Source organism: Colletotrichum fioriniae (assembly GCF_027942845.1).
Source record: "Colletotrichum fioriniae strain IMI 355084 chromosome Unknown scaffold_2, whole genome shotgun sequence".
Taxonomy (NCBI): Eukaryota; Fungi; Ascomycota; class Sordariomycetes; order Glomerellales; family Glomerellaceae; genus Colletotrichum; species Colletotrichum fioriniae.
Window position 1 is genome coordinate 1,861,454 of NW_027076838.1, and position 19,610 is coordinate 1,881,063.

At 52.7% G+C, this 19,610-nt stretch overlaps 7 protein-coding genes across 7 annotated transcripts; 4 read left to right on the top strand and 3 right to left on the bottom strand.

Annotated features, from left to right (window-relative positions):
* Positions 1-142: 142 nt before the first annotated feature.
* On the bottom strand, positions 143-1,252 carry RPP0 (60S ribosomal protein uL10; the record flags this gene model as incomplete). Its single annotated transcript, XM_053187643.1, has 3 exons — positions 143-149; positions 203-966; positions 1,079-1,252. The coding sequence occupies 3 exons, from the start codon at positions 1,250-1,252 to the stop codon at positions 143-145; spliced, it is 945 nt and encodes a 314-aa protein (XP_053055147.1).
* Positions 1,253-1,695: 443 nt separating this feature from the next.
* TRM82 (tRNA (guanine-N(7)-)-methyltransferase non-catalytic subunit trm82) lies at positions 1,696-3,479 on the top strand (the record flags this gene model as incomplete). The annotated part of the gene is made up of 2 exons (XM_053187642.2): positions 1,696-2,273; positions 2,330-3,479. The coding sequence occupies 2 exons, from the start codon at positions 1,696-1,698 to the stop codon at positions 3,477-3,479; spliced, it is 1,728 nt and encodes a 575-aa protein (XP_053055146.2).
* Positions 3,480-3,979: 500 nt separating this feature from the next.
* YDJ1 (Type I HSP40 co-chaperone) lies at positions 3,980-5,409 on the bottom strand (the record flags this gene model as incomplete). The annotated part of the gene is made up of 4 exons (XM_053187641.2): positions 3,980-4,299; positions 4,352-5,188; positions 5,245-5,314; positions 5,374-5,409. The coding sequence occupies 4 exons, from the start codon at positions 5,407-5,409 to the stop codon at positions 3,980-3,982; spliced, it is 1,263 nt and encodes a 420-aa protein (XP_053055145.2).
* A 2,772-nt stretch (positions 5,410-8,181) lies between these two features.
* N0V96_002322 (uncharacterized protein) lies at positions 8,182-9,062 on the top strand (the record flags this gene model as incomplete). The annotated part of the gene is made up of 3 exons (XM_065756489.1): positions 8,182-8,233; positions 8,405-8,428; positions 8,491-9,062. The coding sequence occupies 3 exons, from the start codon at positions 8,182-8,184 to the stop codon at positions 9,060-9,062; spliced, it is 648 nt and encodes a 215-aa protein (XP_065614858.1).
* Positions 9,063-10,011: 949 nt separating this feature from the next.
* N0V96_002323 (uncharacterized protein) lies at positions 10,012-10,685 on the top strand (the record flags this gene model as incomplete). Its single annotated transcript, XM_053187639.1, has 3 exons — positions 10,012-10,367; positions 10,469-10,550; positions 10,608-10,685. The coding sequence occupies 3 exons, from the start codon at positions 10,012-10,014 to the stop codon at positions 10,683-10,685; spliced, it is 516 nt and encodes a 171-aa protein (XP_053055143.1).
* A 3,411-nt stretch (positions 10,686-14,096) lies between these two features.
* On the bottom strand, positions 14,097-15,647 carry TIF1 (translation initiation factor eIF4A; the record flags this gene model as incomplete). Its single annotated transcript, XM_053187638.1, has 5 exons — positions 14,097-14,750; positions 14,806-15,164; positions 15,220-15,288; positions 15,366-15,440; positions 15,614-15,647. The coding sequence occupies 5 exons, from the start codon at positions 15,645-15,647 to the stop codon at positions 14,097-14,099; spliced, it is 1,191 nt and encodes a 396-aa protein (XP_053055142.1).
* Positions 15,648-16,623: 976 nt separating this feature from the next.
* On the top strand, positions 16,624-18,387 carry N0V96_002325 (uncharacterized protein; the record flags this gene model as incomplete). The annotated part of the gene is made up of 2 exons (XM_065756490.1): positions 16,624-16,982; positions 17,220-18,387. 2 exons carry the CDS (start codon positions 16,624-16,626, stop codon positions 18,385-18,387), a joined length of 1,527 nt encoding a protein of 508 aa, XP_065614859.1.
* Positions 18,388-19,610: the final 1,223 nt, after the last annotated feature.

Consider the following 19,610-nt stretch of genomic DNA (forward strand, 5'->3'; position numbering starts at 1 on the left):
AAGAGCGGATTGTTTTTGCCGTCAAATGCGATGTGCTTGATTGACCGGCAACCCATCTATACAGCGATCAAGATCCACGTATCTTCGTAAACCCATTCGTAGCCCAGAGAGTAGCCGTAACATCACCGATTTCCCGTCATATTTAGTCGCTAGTAAAGAGGTTAGCAATGACAACACGCGCAGAGGGGTTGGGTGAACGTACAAGAGACCGCCGAAGCCGCCATCCTCATCGGACTCCTCCTCCTTCTCCTCCTCCTTCTCCTCAGCCTTAGTCTCGGCAGCGCCGCCGGAAGCAGCGCCGGCAGCGGGAGCGGCAGCGGCGTAAGCGTCGGGGTTGGCGATGCGGTCCTTGAGCTCGTCGATCTCGGGCCAGGAGTAGTCGGTCTCGATGGCGACAGCGAGGACCTTCTTGTATCCGTTGTAGAAAGAGTGGATGACGGAGGGAAGGGTGGGGAAGTTGATGGCCAGGGAGACGGCGGCGATGGTGGTGACAGCGGTGGCGAAGGACTTGAGGAGCTGCTCCTCGGAGATGTCGAGGACATCAGCGGGGAAGCAGTTGCCCTCGTCGTAGACCTGAGAGATACCCATGCCGTAGGTGAAGGGAGAGATGTTCAGCATGTTGAGGAGGGTGGCCTCGGAGGGGCCGACCTTGGTGTTGGCCTCGACGAGCTTCAGGTCGGACACAATTTCAATGGTACCACGGGCAATCTTGGTGGGGACACCGAGAGCCTGGAAGAAAGAGGTCTTACCGGGCTCCATGCCGGTGTTGCCAGCGGGAACCCAGACATCGGCGGGAGCGAGAGCACCGGCACGGGCGGGGGCGGCGACCTTGTTGGCGAGAATCTTGTCACGGACGTCCTTGAGCTCGCCGTTGGTGAAGACGAAACCAACGTTACCCTTGACGAAGGGAAGGAGACGCTCGTACTCGGGGGAGTCGGGGATGAAGGTCTTGAGGGCACGGCGAACCTAGATTGCAAACTTTGGTTAGCAAACGCGCGTTCTTCTGAGGCCGAGGACGCGCTGGCGAGAGAAATTCTTCCAGCCGCCCGATTGAGCTTCGCGTCGTGAAAAAACGTACCATGGTGTTCTTTCCCATCAGGACGACACCCTCACCACGGAGGGACTGTCTGATCTCGTGCATCTGCTGAGAGCTGACATTGTCGACGGTGACGATGAAGATGGACTTGTACTCCTCGAGCAAGCCCTTAAGCTTGTCGAAGTAGCCGGCCTTGTTCGCAGTTTTGCCCCCCATATCTTCTTATTTACGAAGGCAGGTTGTTTAAGGGCAAAAGAAATTTTGGGGATTGGTTGGTGATGGGAATTTGGGTATCAAAAGTTGATGTTGTAAAAGGCAAAAAAGAGGCTGTTCCCGGAATTTGCGCTTTTTGCTTCACCAAACGAAATTTCGGTGTGTGTTGCGGCCGGGCGCCGCTGCCCCCATCAGGGCAACCGAGTGGGTCTAGTTCCGAAGGGGGACAAGCGCGGGGCAGCTTGCAGGCAGATTGATGGCCCAAGCTTTGGAGGAAAAAAAGATACATGTTAACTTGTATCGCTCTTTTTCCTCTCAGATATCCGGTGGTGGGGCATGTGCTCAGATGCAATGAGTCTGAAGTGAAAGTTCTACGTTCCTTGCAGGCGCAACTTCAACTCATGCCAATTGAGCGAGGACAACTCTGAATAAGTCGCATTCTCACGATGAAGGTTCCCTACAACTGCCTCGAGCCTGCGGGTAATGTGGTCTTTGCCGCCAGGGGTGGAAAGATTCACTCGTTCAGTCTGGAAGACGGCGCTCACATCTCAACATGGAAGCATCCCGACGTCGAAAAGGCGGCGGCTGCTGCTGCGTCGGCTGCTGCGGCCAAAGTTGAGATTGAAGTGAGCTCAGGTGTTCCCACACCTTCAACCCCAGCCAACGAGGAGGATGGTCCTCCCGCCAAGCGTCAGAGAGTCGATAGCGGCGAGGAGGGGAAGGCGGAAGAGGCCCAGGAAGAAGCCAATGATGCCGATGCCATGGTTGTCGACAGTGAACCTCAGAAGGCTGAAAACCAGAAAAGAGATAGGAGAAAGGGAACCAAGAACATGAGGCGCAACAACCGGGACGGCCAGCGAAACAATCGTGGCACAGCTTTTGCGAGAGTCCCAGACTACCCTGTCATCACCATCATGACGACCACCAACAACGGAAGTCACCTATTGGCCATCTCGGGTCATGACAAGTCTCTCTGGGTCTTTGAGCACGACGGCAAGGGAAACCTGAAGGAGTTGGGCCAGAGGTACGTTGTCCGACTTACACCGTCATGTACATTAGCCTTAACACATAACTCAAAAGACAAATGCCTAAACGTCCCTGTTCGGTCCTCATCTGCCCAGACAACGAAACCGTCCTGAGCGCAGACAAATTCGGCGACGTCTACTCCCTACCGCTACTACCCTCGGAAGCCTCACAATCCTCCGACGCCGCGGCCCAGCCCGAGGCCGCCTCCGAGACGGCCCCCGCGGCTGCCAAACCATTCACGCCGGAAGCGAACTCCTTCACCGTGCACTCCAAGAGCAACCTCCGCGCTCTGCAGAGCCAGCTCCGCGAGCAGCAAAAGTCGAAGCGCGACGTCACAAAGGAGCAGCCGACGTTCGAGCACACGCTCCAGATCGGCCACGTCTCCATGCTCACTGCCCTGACGCTCGCGTCAAAGGGTTCCCGCCGGTACATCATCACGGCCGACCGCGACGAGCACATCCGCGTCTCGCGCTTCATGCCGCACGCCCACGTCATCGAGGGCTTCTGCCTCGGTCACGCCAACTTCATCAGTGCGCTCACGCTGCCGAGTCAGGATGTCTTGGTCTCGGGAGGTGGAGACAGCGAGCTGTTCGCCTGGGACTGGGAGAACGGCAAGGTCCTTTCCAAATTCGATATCCTAGGGCAAGTTCAGCAAATCGAACAAGAAACTACCAAGGTCGCTGTTGCCCAGCTGCTCTCGGCCAATGTCACGGAGAATGGCTTGCAGGTGCCTGTCGTCCTGGTAGTATGCGAAAGGTTCGTCACTCTTATCTCTTACACCAAGTCCATGATAGCTAAGTCAACGTTCAGCGTATCTGCGATCCTCGTCCTTCGTCTGGCGGAGGACAACACCCTTTCACACGTACAGACCATCTCGCTCCCTGGGAATCCGCTTCACGTAGCACCGATTGCTACCGAAAACTCAATGACGAGCATATTGGTAACCATTGACCCGGCAGAGAACGACACCGCACCCAACGGTATCGTCTCTTTCAGATGGACCGGCGCCGCCTTCTCTTCTCAGGATCTTGGAATACAGGACGCTAGCGTGAGTGAGGCCGAGTTCGACATGTCTCACGAGCAGGTGAGAAAATTACTTTACAATACCGAGGACTTGCGCAAGCGAGGTGATGATGAGCAAGGTGAGGAGGGCGAGGGCGAGGAACAAGCGCAGGCTGAAGGCGAGCCTGCGTCGAAAGAATAGACATGAGAAGGAGTTGCGTTACAATTCATGTCGCGAGCACTGCATATATCAGGTGGGCAAAAGCAATTCAGGCACGTTTATCATCAATTCGATTCAGCGAATTATCCTCTCTATGACCGTGAACGCCTTCCTACCAAGTCTCGAATGTCCGTCGAGCAAAAGAAGCCAAGTGATGTTTTGAGAATAAGCACGCGCTGGACCAGATTTCCCTGTTACTGTGTGCTGGTCCACTTGAATCCAGCCTCCATTCTCGACGAACCCGACACGGGCGTCTAGGCGAGACGTCGTGGCTGGTTGATTCCCACCATCTGAGAACGGTCTCCCAACGGCGAGCCCCTTTGCCGTTTTCATGCAGCCGTGTCCATCCATTCGTGACTGGAGAAAATATGCAATTTCGTTCTGTCGAACGGGTTTGTGAAAAGAAATCTCGCCCACGCCCCCTTCCCCCCTACCACGCCGGAGATGCTCGTAATATCAATATCATCGGAACATGACGTCATTTACTGAGAAGCGCACTGCACGCGCTCGGCACCGGGGTGGCCGTCCTCGTCGTCCTCGTCCATACCGCCAGCACCTCCGAAGACTCTAGCCTGGGAAGAGTTGTCGAGATCCTCGAGGTCGGCGGGCTCGGTCATAGCCTCAGGGGGAGGAACGGTTTGCAGCGAAGGGGCGGGAAGCAGCTTCTGGAGAGCCTCGAAGGCCGCGGGGTCCTCTGTCCAGCCCTTCTCGGGGAACTTGACGTTGAACTGGATGTAAAGGTTGCCGAAGTCGTGGTGTCTAGGAGAAGGCATACCCTGGCCGCGAACCATCTTGACAGCGTCTGAGGTAGGTTAGTAATTACGAACATAAAGGCAGCACAGGATTCGACATACCAGGTGCAATGGCTTCACCGGGAAGGATCTCGATGCTGAGCCACCTGTCGTCAAGGTGCTCAATGTAGATAGTTCCACCGGCCAGTGCAGTCACCAGCTCAATCTCGCACTGGTACAGAAGGTCGTCCTCCTTGCGAGTGAAGCGGTTGTGGGGCTTCTGCTCGATCTCGAAAACCACGTCACCAGCCTGGATGCCAGGGGCCTGGTCACCCTCACCACGGAACTCAACCTTGGTGCCGCTCCTGACACCACGGTCGACGTGGACGTGGAGAACCTTGCGATCGACAATGGTCTTCTTTCCATTGCACTGCTTGCAGCGATCCTTGTCCTTGATCGTCTCGCCCTCTCCGTTACAGTCAGGGCAGACGGTCTGGAAACGCTGGATCATAGGACCCATTTGTCTCATCATGGTCTTCATGCCGTGACCATCACAGCCAGCGCAGCGCTTGACAGCACCCTCCTTGCCGCCACGGCCCTCGCACTTGGAGCAGATGACGGACCGCTGGAGTGCCAGCTTGGAGATCTTTCCGCGGTAGACATCCTCGAGGGAGACCTTGTGAGTGTGGTGAATCGTGCGAGCCTTGGGGGGTCCGCGGTTAGGCATGCCGCCGCCACCGAACATGCCTCCAAGGCCGCCGCCGAAGCCGCCACCGGAACCGAAGAACTGAGCAAACAGGTCCTCAGCAGCCATGCCACCACCGCCGCCGGCACCACCTTCGAGACCAGCCTCGCCATATTGGTCGTAGACAGTGCGCTTCTGGGAATCGGAAAGAATTTCGTAGGCGTGGGAAATCTCCTTGAACTTCTCCTCAGCATCGGGGTTGTGGGCGTTCTTGTCTGTGGAAGTCTTGTCAGCAAGCCCGTGAGGATGCGGCGGGTTCGTTGGTGCTTACCAGGATGGTACTTCAGGGCATTTGTCTTGTACGCCTTCTTCAGCTCCTGTTCGGTCGCCGTCGGCGCAACCTATTCCAATATTAATGATCTGCCCCAGCTCTTTGAGGGGCACTTCCGTTTAAACATACGCCGAGGGTTTCGTAGAGCTTCGTTTCTTTGACCATCGTGCTGGTTGGTACAATAATCCTTATCTGAGGCTTGGCGATAACCGGAGTTCTGGATAGGAATCTATGGAGGGGCCTGGGCGACCAAAAGTCAGCTGAATGAATCGAAAATGGTTCGCCAAGTCTGCAGTATCGTCTTGCGCATTCCCGCTTTTGTGATGCGAACAGAACAGAGTCGAAACAGAGAAAATCATCGTTTTTGGGCGGCTTCGGGGTAGAGCCGTCTCAACAGGAGAAAGAGGCAAGGCGGATTTAGTTTGGCGGGTAAAAACACAACTCCAATTCGCTTTGCGCTGCAGGAAACACCGAAGGGTACTCACTTTCTGAAAGAAGCCGAGAATGGCGATTGCGCAACTGGGTATCTGATGTAAAACTAGAAAGAGGTAGGTAGTTGCGGGGGGAAAGTAGGAAAAAATTGAGAGGAGATCTGTAGCCGGGCTGGCGAGGAAGTTATTGATGGGTGAGGTTCCTGGCGGGGAGGAGTACGGTGGAAATGTACCTTGGCTGAATGGACCGAAGTGCGCTAGTGACGGGACACTGGGACACTGGATTTTTCACAATAAAGGGAGAAGCAGGCTGCAAAGGCGGGTCGCCTTGCGCATGTCCCGCGCCCAAATGGCCCCAAATTGAAATCGATGGAAGAACATGGAATTCTTTCCAGCCACTGTGGCGGTGCTGATGATGCAATACCTGCAGCCTCTCCGTCCTCTCCGTCCATACCTGGTCCGAGGGGTCTTTGACGGTCCTTCGACTCCTACCTAGAGGACCAGTAGGACCCTGATCGCCCCAGAAATAACTCTTTGTCCGCCTTCCAGGGGTCTCTGATAACAATTTGCGCCTTCTCTCAGCCTGATTTCCCTTCCCCAACCCGCCTCGAAGCCTATTCTTATCCCACGCATCCGACGCATCGCAGAAGTAGCCCATTAACAATTTCCGACAATCCGGTCCCCACCACTCGACGGGAATCTTAGCTAAGCGGGGCAAGAGGTAGAGGTGGGCTTCTCATCCGTCATCGTCATCCAACGCGCTGCGCAGGAACGGCGGACCAATTCTCCATCGGATTTAAGTCGCCCTTGGTGATTGCCTGCTTATTGAATAGCTCAGTCTCCAGCAAACAGACATGCTCGCTTACACCAGTCGTCAGCTGAGTGCGAGACAACCTCCTTGTGGTGCTGTCACATAAGCGTTCCGAGGCCGGCACTTACCCTTTCAAATGCTCATCAAACAAATAAGCCTGGTTATGAGCGTTCATGTTTCAACAGCTGGTCAAACGTCCGGCAAAATAATACGAACTGCAAACCTCATAATACTGGCAAACCGCCATGGCATCGTCCGAAAGTGTCAGGCTACGCTCATCTTCTAAGTCATGCGTAGTCGCACTTTATTGTGTCGCATCGTCTCATATGGGTAGTAAAATATTTGTTGAGGTTCCCGGCCTTCCAGAATGTTGACCCGGTTGCGGGTGTGTTCAGATCATCCTTCTTGTCCTGCAAATGTCCGTGATTTCGGACCTTGGGTAGTCAATGCGTCTCTTGCCCTGCTCGGACAGCGTCGTCCTAGGAACGGCATACTGATTGTTCTTTGAGAAATTCAGCCCTGGATGAGCTCAGTCTCTCTAGGAAAGGTGAACCAGCACTGACAGGCATACCGATACTCGATTTTCTTACCGCAGGAGGACCTCTTCCACTTCTCGTTGTGGGGCGCCAAATGGTCTCATTGACACCAGCAGAAGCTGGGGCTTAATTCTAATGGGTTTCGATGGTTGGCTAAGGCATTCCAGAACCGTCGCTGCCAACACAGCAAACTAATCTCATAGATTACACCAACGTATCCCCCCTTGCAGTGGGTCACATTGGATGAAAGAAAGCTCGTGCGATACCTCGACGTATTGTTCGCCTTCTAGAAGCTTGACTGCTTCGACCAGTGCGGATCAGCAGGATATGGAAGTTGCAGAGGTTGCCAAGAGTCATGATCAATGATCACAACAGGGTCATCAGCACTATAGGATATCATGACGGTCAACACATACGATGACCAACAACTGTCGAGATGCATATGATGGGCCAACCTGTAAGGCAGGCAGGCGATTGTTTTGCTGCTATACGGCAGAAGTTGGTGGGGGAGATATAAGCATCTCCGTCGTCCGGACCTCAGACCAGAATCGTCCAATTAAACAAAGATGATTTGAACGTCACTGATATCGGGAGTAGGCGCGAAATTCAATGGACACCCCGCGCGGACCATGAGCTAGAGTCAATGCCGACCCCAAAGTAACGAAAATCACGGTCAGTTGGTTTGGCAGACCGAGTTGTGCCATGTCCTTCTGCTCAAGAACAGCGTAGACAAAGACTAGTTTCTCAAGTCAGGAAGTGAAAAAACACCTGGGTCGATGGTGTCTAGATTGACGTTGCAAAACCTTATCTCTCATCAAAAAACAGCATAAATTTCGCACTGGTCATAGGAATTCTCGCCTCCGTAGTCTGTCAGCTGTAAAGGCTGCCAACTCCCTCGGAGAAGCATCATCTCAGTTCGCGTGTTGGTGACGGCATTGGCCCGTTTGGGCATGCAAGCTTGAGCCGCTCATAGTCTAGCCTCAAGTGTGGCACAACTTGAGGTTACCTCTTCTGCTCCTGAATTTTTGTATCGAATTTGAATATTTCACCCTACCTTCCCTTATTTGATCCGAGAGAAGACACTGTCAGGTTCTGTCCTTCACACGCACATGTAGTTACGGTTCACCTTTATCGGCACATTATCTCATAAATTGTAAAAATGGACACAACCGTTGACTTCAGTCCCTACCGCGCCGATGGCAAGCTTGTGCGTCAGTGTTGCCATAAAAAGTCTTTGCATGGTGTACTAAGTATCGTGGCCAGTACGGCTTCGTCTGCGTGGTCACAGGCGCTGCTCAGCCAGTCGGACGGGCCATCATCGAGGAGCTGGCAGGTAGGAATTTATTCACTGTCTCGAGAGGGCGTCACTAACACATAGACAGCGCATGGGGCCGCTTCTATATATGGTAAGATTAAAACCGGAATCTTGTGGTGAAAACGATGACAGAAAATGAATGACACGGTCCAGCATGCGACAAGACAGCCAGTGACGAGACGTTTAAGCCTCTCGTCACCAAGGTGCACCAAGAGCACCCAAACACCAAGATCATTCCCTACCCATTCAACGTTGCCAAGGAAGAAGAGACTCTAGTTCTCATTGACGAGCTTCTCAACGCCTTTGGGCGCCTCGACATCTGGGTGTCATCCGCAGGCCTGCTAGGGCCCCCGTCCATCAACGAAACGACACCGGCCGACCTCCAGCGGTGCTTCGAGGCGCATTCCATGGCGCCCTTCTTCGCGCTCAAGTATGCGCCCCCCGCCATGGCTAAACTGACGGAGAAGCAATCGTACCCGAACGCGGCGCCAAAGAGCCAAAAGTACGGCAGCATCATCGTCATCAGCAGCGTGGCATCGACGTACGGCGGGTGCTGGGGGCCGTGCTACACGATGGCGGCCCACGCCGCGCTCGGTGTCGTGAAGGCCGGCGTTGCGGTGCTCAAAGGCTCGGGAGTGAGGATCAACTGCATTTCTCCGGGCCAGATCGATGTTGGTCTAGATTTGAACGGGGTGAGAATGCCCTACTTCACCAAGCTGAGCTGAACAGTACTGATCAGTGCCACCTTACAGGTCGATATGAAGGGAATGAACTCTCAATTCCCGCCTGCGGCCTTGCAAGGAAAGGAAGTAAGTTAAATAAATAAAAACGAGGGGGAAGAAAAGAAGCTTAGACCCGTTGGATTGATAGACTAACATCCGTCATCCAAAGGCATCCGAAGCAAGCGTAGGCCTCGAGCGACCGGGTAGCCCTCAAGAAGTAGCTCGGGTAGCCGGGTTCCTAGCTTCGGGCTTCAGCTCCTATATCACGGGAGCAAACCTGGTGGTCGACGGCGGCTCTTCGTAAGTGTATCCCGTCAAGGCACATCTCGTGACCCCATAACCAAGGCATTAGCTCACGGAAATCGATTACCTAGTGCCATGAACCCGCTTACGATACCCCTCGGTAAGGCGTAAGTTGGCGTTGAAGGTATGTAATCAGCTAAGAATGGACTGCGGGGTTGCCCAATGGTTGCAGAAAGTCGAGGCGTACATGCTAAGGATGGTCATACGGGGAGAATATCCGTCCAATCCGGGGGTCAAATGTCATGAGTGTAAGCAGCCCAACTAGGCAGGAAGTTTGGAGGCGGAAACGGACATCTGCGATAGTTGGGAGAGGATTGGAGGTATCATGGCAATTGCGGGTTTTTGGTTCCAAAACTGATAGCAAAAAGATTACTTTGAGGAGACGCAAACGGAATTCGGAGACGGCCGGGGGTCGCTATTGGCACCCGGACCCCCCATAAATGGAGCATGCCAGTTGCTCTCACAGAGGGCGTTCCCACCGTAGAGACCGCCGAGAACAAACTAATAGCAGCAGCCCGTGGACCCGTCGTCCAACTACACACATAGGTTCATAGATCCATCTCACACATTACATCCGACTCCTCATCTTACAACTTTGTTCTATCACTCATTTTCTTACTCACCTCTTTTTTTTCCGCTCAAGATCAATATGGGCTTCACACCAGAGGTTTTCGATATTGCCAATGAGTCTCAGACGGCCGAGACGGCCAAGAAGTACGGACTTACCCCAGCCGAGGTAACTGAGCTTCACCAAAAGGCAACGGCAGCAAAGGCAACAGCATACTGCCCTTACAGCCAGTTCCGTGTGGGAGCGACACTCTTGTCTAAAGACGGACAGTACACATCTGGAGCAAATGTTGAGAATGCGTCTTATCCGGTTGGCACGTGTGCCGAGAGAGTAGCCTTTGGCAAGGCCATCACGGAGGGCATTCGGGGGTTCAAGGCTGTCGCCGTAGCCACCGATATTGAGGCTCCGTGTAGCCCGTGTGGCATGTGCCGGCAGTTGTAGGTCAATCCCTTGAAGATACCCTGGCCCTCGTCCCGCAACCTTCAGAAAGATCTCATGAACCATCGAGGCGGCCCTTGGCTGACATTTCTTTTGTTAGCATCCGTGAGTTTGTGGACCTGGAAACGCCCATTCTCATGTTCAACAAGGATGGAAAGTATGCAGTCATGAGACTGGAAGCCGTGAGTTCACAAAACATGCGCCATTGAGCAAACCCTTGATCTGATCATCATAAATAGCTTCTCCCGCTGTCATTTGGCCCCGAGTACCTCCCGCCCCCAGATGTTCTGGAGAAGGCCCGGGCCGGCGGAATCTAGGCGGTGGAACGGTCCGTTGTCGTGCTAGACAAGTAGGTGAGAACCTACTAGCTCATGCGCTCATCAGCGACAAGTGTGTGGCTCTTTGCTGTAGTGACGAAATATTTATACGGCCTCTCGTGGTACGGTGTGACGGGGACCAGATGATTGGCGCAAGCTGGCATGGGGTTATTTGGCGTTGAGATCGGGCAAGGAAAGGGAAACCTCGCCTGGCCGGCGTGATGAGGAGTGAGCTGCCCGAGTAAAGTTGGGTGGTTGCAGATGGGCGGTCGATTGACATGCGAACCCATATACATATTTAGTGGGATATTGTATTGATTTAGGACCAACGGCTATAGTCCTTTACTGATTCAATATCAAAACAGATGTGTTACTTAAAAGATATGCCCATGGTCCGTCGTAAATTTCAGGACACATATACCCCCAAACAGAAGTTCCGAAATGCAAGCTGTCCGATCTCTTGCCATGCAATCACAGCTCTTGACTCCGGGGTGTTGTGCTGCTAAGTACTTGATGTTTCTAGTTGTTATATGGGCTCGTTCGTTGAGCATCCAGGAGCCAAACATTATAAGTGAGTAACTTGGGAGTGGAGAGACTCGGAACAAGAAGAGAAACTGGCAAAACACCTCTTGGTACTTATAGAGGTAAACCAGAACCCCTTCCGCAAGTCTCGTTTCGTATAATTTGATCAGTTTGGGCCAAAAATTATATGTCCTTCAACCTTTGGTGGTGATTTGTAGAACATGGTGCGCAACATTTGGCCGATATCAAATGATATCCTGTCTTGTGAATTTGACCAGACTTTGCGACTAGTGACAGATATAATATTTGTAAGCACTTTTTCTTAGACTTTTGAAGCATATATGTCTTGACGATAGATCCGACATTGTACAACCTTGGATTCACAGATAGATGAATAGCATTTTGAACTAGCAGCTGTTTGTGAAGGATGTGCACGCCTCGAATAATCTTACTCTTGACGATCCTTTTTCCTTAGACACGAGCAATATCAGAGCGTGCTATCGAGCTGTCAGGTCTCTGCTAACAAGCATATATTCTTTTCCGATGCGCGAGATGACTGAACGCCATTCAGGATCTCCAAAACCCTGTGCTCCGTACGTCGTCTACCGCCACGTCCTTGATGGCGCCTACATTTACCGCCTTCGCGAGGGGACTCCACAGGTCTGCCTCTCAATAAACCGCGTTTCTATCATGTCATACCTTAGTCATGGCCTGAAAGAAAGTATTGCCAGGACTTGACCAAGCATTGTTGTTGGTTTGAGGCTACACAACCCCGAAGATGCACTGCCAAAGCAGCCCCATGTAAGTGCGCCCAGAGGCAGTTTCCCCATCTCACGCCCCATGGCAAGGGGCCCGTTCTTCGTTTAGTTGCATATACTCAGTAGTTTCAATGCAAGTTTCAATCCCACTTCCTTGCAACCCTAATGAACTGCCCAAAACGAAACGAAACAGAAAGGGGGTTCCCAGGGGTGGTCCCCCCAACACCTCAGACGGTCCCTTGACAGGACGGAGGAGAGAGGGAGGAAGGGAAAGGCCGGAAGGGCCAGGGCAAGGAGGGGAGGGGAGGGAGATTCTGTTGTGGTGTAAGCCAGCCGGAGCGGATAAAAAAAAAAAAATCCCCCGGGCATGAAACTTTTCTTCCCCTCAACCAAGGTCCATCCCGCACACAACTCGAAACCCTCATCGGCCGGGCCACAAAAATTGTTGTCTGCGCGCCGATGCACTGCACCGGTGTCTCCGGGGTGATCAACGATAAAAGAAAAATCACGATCACTATGCTGAGTATATCCTCAAGTGGTTGAAACGCAACACGAGGAGATCTGGATCCTTTTAGTCGTGGTAAGCGACATTGAGTCTCGACTGGAATGACTTTGGTGGTGACGGGGTCTTGGTGTGTTTGGCGGGGTAAAGACCAATGTCCCGCAAACGCTGCAAACCCCCCACCAAAATTTTGATGGCACTGACACTCAGGTTCTCTTGCTGAGGTGAAGGGGAGGAGGGGTTGTTGAGCTCTGGCCTGAGGATGAAGCCTGGAAATGGCTTTTGCCTCAGGCTCGGGGCACGGACCTGGAGGCACGCAATTTGCTGCCTTGATAGGGGGCTAAACTGGCTTCAGCTTTCGCCTTCGGGCATTTGGTCAATTTGAAACGATACAGAGAAGATGTAAGTTTATTCCAAGAGCTCCGGGTTCGAATCACGGAACAATCACTAACGTCCCTCACAGTAGCATGGCCCCTGCACTAAGGATGACACGCTCAATCAAAGAGAAGCTACCAATTTTTTTGGAGCTTTTTTTTTTTTTCTTCCTTCTCGTAGTCTGAATTTGACGTGAGGCGAATGAACGTGGTGTCTTTTTTTTTTTCGTAGAATTCTCAAACCGCGTTCTTGTAGCACAAAACTCGGTGTAAGGGAAAGTAAAGAGGAAAAGTCGTCGCCTCGTTCCATGAGCACCTCAACTTCACGCTCAGGCCCAGGATGGAATGCAGTCCCCCAAGACGGTCGACCGTGGGCTGCGTCGAGCCACGATCGTTGGGAGCTTCTTCTTACGCTAGAATGCGACCAGAGAGACATCGAATTCTCGGCCCGCCTACGAGGCGCAGCCCAACCTCGTCCGATGGGCTGGTGTTTCTCCCAAGTGCCTTGATAAGACCCAGCCAGGCTTTGCTCAATGCCCCAGTTTCCTCGACGCACTGCGTATTAGTTAGTGTCTGAATGGACTCCGGCCACTTGCAAGCCTGTATGGTGGAACATCTGAGGGCGATGCTCCATGTCGTGGCAGCAATTCGCCCTGCCATTTCCAAGTACCCAGCCTCGTGCATGCTTGTCCCCGCTTCCTTCGTTGGAACCCTGGCGGTATACTGCCTTATGATCAGAGTGTCAAGAGAGGAGTTTGGGGCATTTCGCTGTGACGTCCTGCTACAGCATATCCCCAGACACAAATTCACACAATCACTCTGAACAAGAAAGACACACGGAGTATTTTTAAGAGAAGATTCATCGTGACGTGGCCCCTACGTACAGAGAGACTAGGAAACCGAAAATCAAAAACTAGAACCCTTGCCAATGATTCTTTTAGGTACCAGTCCGCCGCACCTTCGTGGTATTAAGGTGCCAAAAGACTCGTGAGCCGTTCCGCATGCAAGCCAGTTTTCAATTCCACCCATGAGCCGGGGCGCGTCCAGCAGTCATCCAAGAAGATGGTCAGCTGGCCACGCCCTGTGACTCGCCAGGTAGCCTTCCGCGATCTATCAACAAACAAGTCCTGATGAATCTCGAGTAAAATCCACCCTCAAGCGTCAGTGCCAGATCCGGTGCGTGATCGATCTCAGCAGACAACAGGGCCTGTTCCGTTCCAAAGAGAAAGTATGCGTGTATCCGTGAATTCGTTACTTAGATGAGGTCGGCAACGTTCATGGGCATCTCCTCAATCTGGGTGCTGTAGAACTGCTCAATCTCTCTCATCATGCGGACGTCCTCGGCGGTAACGAAGTTGATGGCAACACCCTTACGTCCGAAACGACCACCACGACCGATGCGGTGGATGTAGTTCTCGCGGTTGGCGGGAAGGTCGTAGTTGATGACCAGGGAAACCTGCTGGACATCGATACCACGGGCCAGAAGGTCAGTGGCGATCAGGACACGGGAAGATCCGGAACGGAACTCCTTCATAATCAGGTCACGCTGAGCCTGGTCCATATCGCCGTGCATGGCGGAGACAGTGAAGTCACGGGCAGTGAGCTTGTCGGTGAGCCAGTCGACCTTTCTGCGGGTGTTGCAGAAGATGACGGCCTGGGTGATGGTGACGGTCTCGTACAAGTCGGAGAGGGTGTCGAGCTTCCACTCCTCCTTCTCAACGGCAATGTAGAACTGCTTGATACCCTCAAGGGTAAGTTCGTCCTTCTTGACGAGAATGCGGACGGGGTCGCGCATGAACTTGGTAGTGACCTCAAGGACGTCCTGGGGCATGGTGGCGGACAGAAGGACGACCTGGGTGCTCTGGGGAAGGAGCTGGAAGATGTCATAGATCTGCTCGGTGAAACCGCGCTGAAAAATAATGTTAGTACGTAATCGACCAAAATTGCAGTCTATCCAAACTTACAGAAAGCATCTCGTCGGCCTCGTCAAGGACGAACATCTTCATGGAGTCGGTCTTGAGGAAGCGGCGCTGGATCATGTCGTGGACACGGCCAGGGGTACCGACAACGACCTGGGGGCCGTCCTGGAGGGCCTTCATGTCGTCACGGACGCTGGTACCACCGATGCAGGCGTGGCACTCAATGTTCATGAAGTCGCCGATGGCGACAACGACCTTCTGGATCTGCTGGGCAAGCTCACGGGTGGGAGCAAGGATGAGGGCCTGGCAAGCCTTGACGTTGGTGTCGATCTTCTGGAGCACAGAGATGGAGAAGGTGGCGGTCTTGCCAGTACCGGACTGAGCCTGAGCAATGACGTCGTGGCCTGGGCAAAGCGTGAGCAACGGTGTTCGGAAAAAGAAATTAGGTATTCAACATACCCTTGATGACGGGCATGATGGCACGCTGCTGGATGGCGGAGGGACGCTCGAAACCGTAGGCGTAGACACCTGGCAAGGCAAAGTCAGCAACATGGTCCACAGTGAGGGCATTTCCGCCCGAAAATTTTGAGCGCGGGAAAACATACCACGAAGGAGCTCCGACTTCAGGTTCATGTCATCGAAGGAGTCGACGGTCTCATCGTAGTTCGACTCGATCTGGCCTGAGAGGAGATATTTGTTAGCGACTTGTCGTCTTTCAAAAAATAATGCGCTAAGCGCTGGGGAGAGGGAGGGGGAGGCGGTCGGTCGGTCACTCGTAGACGACCTCAGAGTCGAAATACGAAGCCTTCTACTGCCGCGCCCACGATTCCTCGTATGTTGTCGCAAGACTTACCCTCAGGCACATCCTCAAGACCCTTGTCAGCCATGATTGCGGTTGTGTTGTGGAAAAAATCTAGATCACAAGCACAGCTTGGGATCTAGAAATATCGTCGCGAAGGTGGGGTTTGGCGAGGGGCTGGAAAATCGCAAACGTCTCGTTGGAGAGTTTTGCGAAATATGTCGACGAATCGAAGTCTATGAATTAAAGTCTCAACTAGATCCGATACTCTTGGCGAAACGCAAGAGTAGAACTGAATCTAGGAAAAAAAGGTGCGTTTGGTTTGGTTGTTCGTGGGGTGATGGTGCACGTTGATTGTTCGGGGTGGGAGACGAAGTTTTTATCAGCAGCTGCAGGAATTCTTGACCACGTAAAAAATTTCCTGGCGGCGGGCGGCCCCTCGATTTATGCGGTAAGCGAGGTGGCGCTAAACGGAACAGGCAGGATGGGTGATTAGGGCACACCCGCCGTGCCTTCCTCAGTGAATGAGCGACCACTAGCAGTGCAGCTATGGGAGACTTCTGACAGCGGAACTCAGCGCTGGGAAGGCCGGAGATAGCAGGAACGATAGAAGGCACAGCAGCCGCACTTGCCTGCTAAGTTTTCTTTGCCTTGTCGCCCATCCCGTCCCCCCTCGAGGGTGCATCGTGGCGGAATGCCTGCCAGATTTTCATCTAGACAATCTTCATGCATTAATTGAGTCACAGAACATGTTTATCGAAGCATGTGTCCGCCACGCACTGCTGCTACCCAACACCCGCCTCGTACCACCTGCACCTGCGATGCCGCTACGCCCAGTGACATGATTCCTTGTACAGCTTTTTTCTCGTCTCATTTTCACACCCTTCTTCTTTGACTTCAGACTGTTAGGTAGATTCTTCACCCTTTTTGCATGTCTGGTTTCTCCAACGTCACCCCCGCCACTATTTTTTTTTCTCTCCCTTTAGCCAAAAGCAGCCCATACACATGTCAATGTCCTTCCATTGACTCAAGGATCCTAGTAACTCGCCTACCTACCACCTTACATGGCGAACGATACCTCATCTGTGCCACACCATGGCACTGTATCCAATGGCCGGACCAACAGCCATGCTGACAACACCAGCCTCGACGACTATGACTCAAAGGCCGTTGGAAATGCAGTCACATCGACTGAGTCAATTCCAACTCATCCTTTAGGAGTGAAACCGCTGGGCAACCAGTATCTCTCGGACCGTCCGAACGCTCGGAAACACATCGGATATTTGAAAATTTTGCCCGATGAGGCTCTTATGCTCCTTTTGGAGTATCTCGATGAGGATCGTCTTCGAAATCTAGGCTACACTTCCAGGTTCCTCTACGCATTCTGCCGGTCGGATGACTTGTGGAAGACGCTATTCCTTCAGTAAGTCAGACACTTTGTTGAGTGGAGGGAAATCATGGGATTGGGTGTTATTGGTGTTCATTGGCAAGCGCTGTGACTTACAGAGAGTCAACCAACTCCGTTGGTTTCGCCCGATTAAGATAAGGGCTGGTCACGACCGGGCATTTCTGGTGACTCTTATTCTAGAACGATCAGAGAACTAGACCGTGATCATGTACCTTGATGCGTAATTCATTGACTTTACTAACGCAACCTTAGATCTCACAGCTCAGGAAAATTCGAGGGCAAATGGCAGGGATCTTGGAGAGCTACCCAGCTTAAGCTCTCGTCTGGGCAACGAGCACTCATTGATTGCAGAAATGTCTTCTCTGACGTTCTACACAGACCTTTTGTCTGCAGCCATGTAGACTTGAAGCAGTTTACCTCAAGGATACCAACTCGCAACATGATTCAGCGCATGGAAACCCTGACCTACGAGGACTTCTCTGAAAACTGGACCGATACCCCTTTCGTTCTTACCAAATACATCCAGAAATGGCCTGTTTGCCAAAGCTGGACTATCGATACCATATCGAAACGCTACCACGATGTAGAGTTCCGCGCAGAGGCTGTTGACTGGCCCTTTTCGATATACAACGAGTACATGAACAATAACGACGACGAGAGCCCTCTCTACCTATTCGACAAAAAGTTCGCCGAAAAGATGAAGATCACGATTGGCCAAGAGGAGGGGGCGGCTTATTGGAAGCCGGAGTGCTTTGGCCCGGATTTGTTCGAGCTTCTGGGAAAGGAACGGCCTGCCCATCGCTGGCTCATCATCGGGCCTGAACGGAGCGGATCAACTTTCCATAAGGACCCCAACGGTACGAGTGCATGGAACGCGGTGATCCAAGGTGCGAAATATTGGATCATGTTTCCACCCACGGCTATGGTCCCCGGAGTGATTGTCTCGCAGGACAGCAGCGAGGTCACCAGCCCCTTGAGCATCGCAGAATGGCTTCTCGAGTTTCATGCAGAAGCACGTCGGTCACCCGACTGCGTGGAGGGTATCTGCCAAGAGGGGGAAATTCTACATGTGCCTAGTGGATGGTGGCATCTAGTGGTCAATTTGGAAAGCGGAATCGCACTGACCCAAAACTTCGTGCCGAAGAACCAGCTCTCCGAAGTTATATTGTTCTTAAAGGACAAGCCAGACCAAGTTTCTGGTTTCAAGCAAGAGGTAGCTGATCCATACGCATTGTTCATTGAGCGACTCCGCCAGGAACAGCCGGACCTGTTAGAACAGGCTCTTCTGATTTTAGAGAAGAAGAGCATCCAGAAAAAGAGGAAGTGGGAGGAAGCAGTAGGCGGAAACCAAGCAGAGGCCAACGGAGGTGGTTTCAGCTTCGGATTCGGGGATGACCTGGATGATGAAGAAATCCCTTGAGATGCCTATTGTAGATGATAATATGGCATTCTAGAGCATGACGGTTTTCAATACCGAAAGGCAGAGACCCTTGGTAGATTTTGTCTTCCGAGTACATCATTCACTCCTTTCGAAGACATAGCTACCTACTCCAATGAGGACGGAGAAGGGCCACCATTGTATCTCCATTTCATGATTTCGTGGCCGTATTTTATCCGACACACCTCCAAGGCAGTCCTCAACCGAATGGTATTTGGGAACAGAGTGCAGAGAAGGCTCCTTGGTTGAACCCTGCTCTGGTATTATCAAGGTCAGCTTACTCACTAAGACGGAGCGACTCGGGACAGAGTAGTACAAAGGGCGTATTGTAGCCGGTAAGGGCAGAGCTGAACAGAGGATCGGCTTCAATGGAAGCACAGAATAAATGAGAATCTGTCTTTCAATCTTGTTTAGTGGGACGCTACCGAGTGCATCATCGCTTAGCATCTAACACTGCAGAGACAATATTACCATATTTCCTTTCAAGGCTATAACGTATCCGAGTAGTTCTTCAAAAGCAAGAAAACTCCACAACATGTAGCATACCAAGATATTAGTCTTCCTCCCAGGGTGCCCGTATACATAGACTCATATTTTTAGATCTCGGGTCTCACGTCATAACCCGCTTCAAACTGTCACTGAAGTCAGAATCTTGGGCATTCTTGAATTCGAACAGTTTGGATGAAAATGTCACTGCCCGGGATGGGAGGGTGAGATACAATAAGGTACGTACATCATCAGCTGCCCCACCCCGTTGTGGTTGTCCCTGAGGACTCCCATCAGTGGACCACTGGATGGGCAACTGGGAGGTGTGCTTCTTGGGGGGTACGTCCCGGATATCCTAGTGTGCTTCGAGATTGGCTCCTTTCCGGTACGTGCCCGCTAAGCGTGAGTCCACTGACACCGGGTCCCAGTTCCCCGACCCCCAAAGAGCTGTTGGCCAGCTGGTGGGTGGTGCATCATCCCTTCCTAGGTACCTTCCTGGACTCTCTCTCTCCTTGCCTCAACCTGTTTGTCTACATCCACAGGAGCGGTGCAGCAGCAGCGCAGGAAGCACGCACGCACCAGTCCCCGACCGCAACTCACCTTACCTCTGCCGCCCTCAAGTGGCCCCGTCCTCAGCTGAAGGGGGACGACGACGTGCACCCGGCTGCATTTCCGCCATCCAAACCACCATCTCCAAATCTCCCATTTTCCTCCCGTCG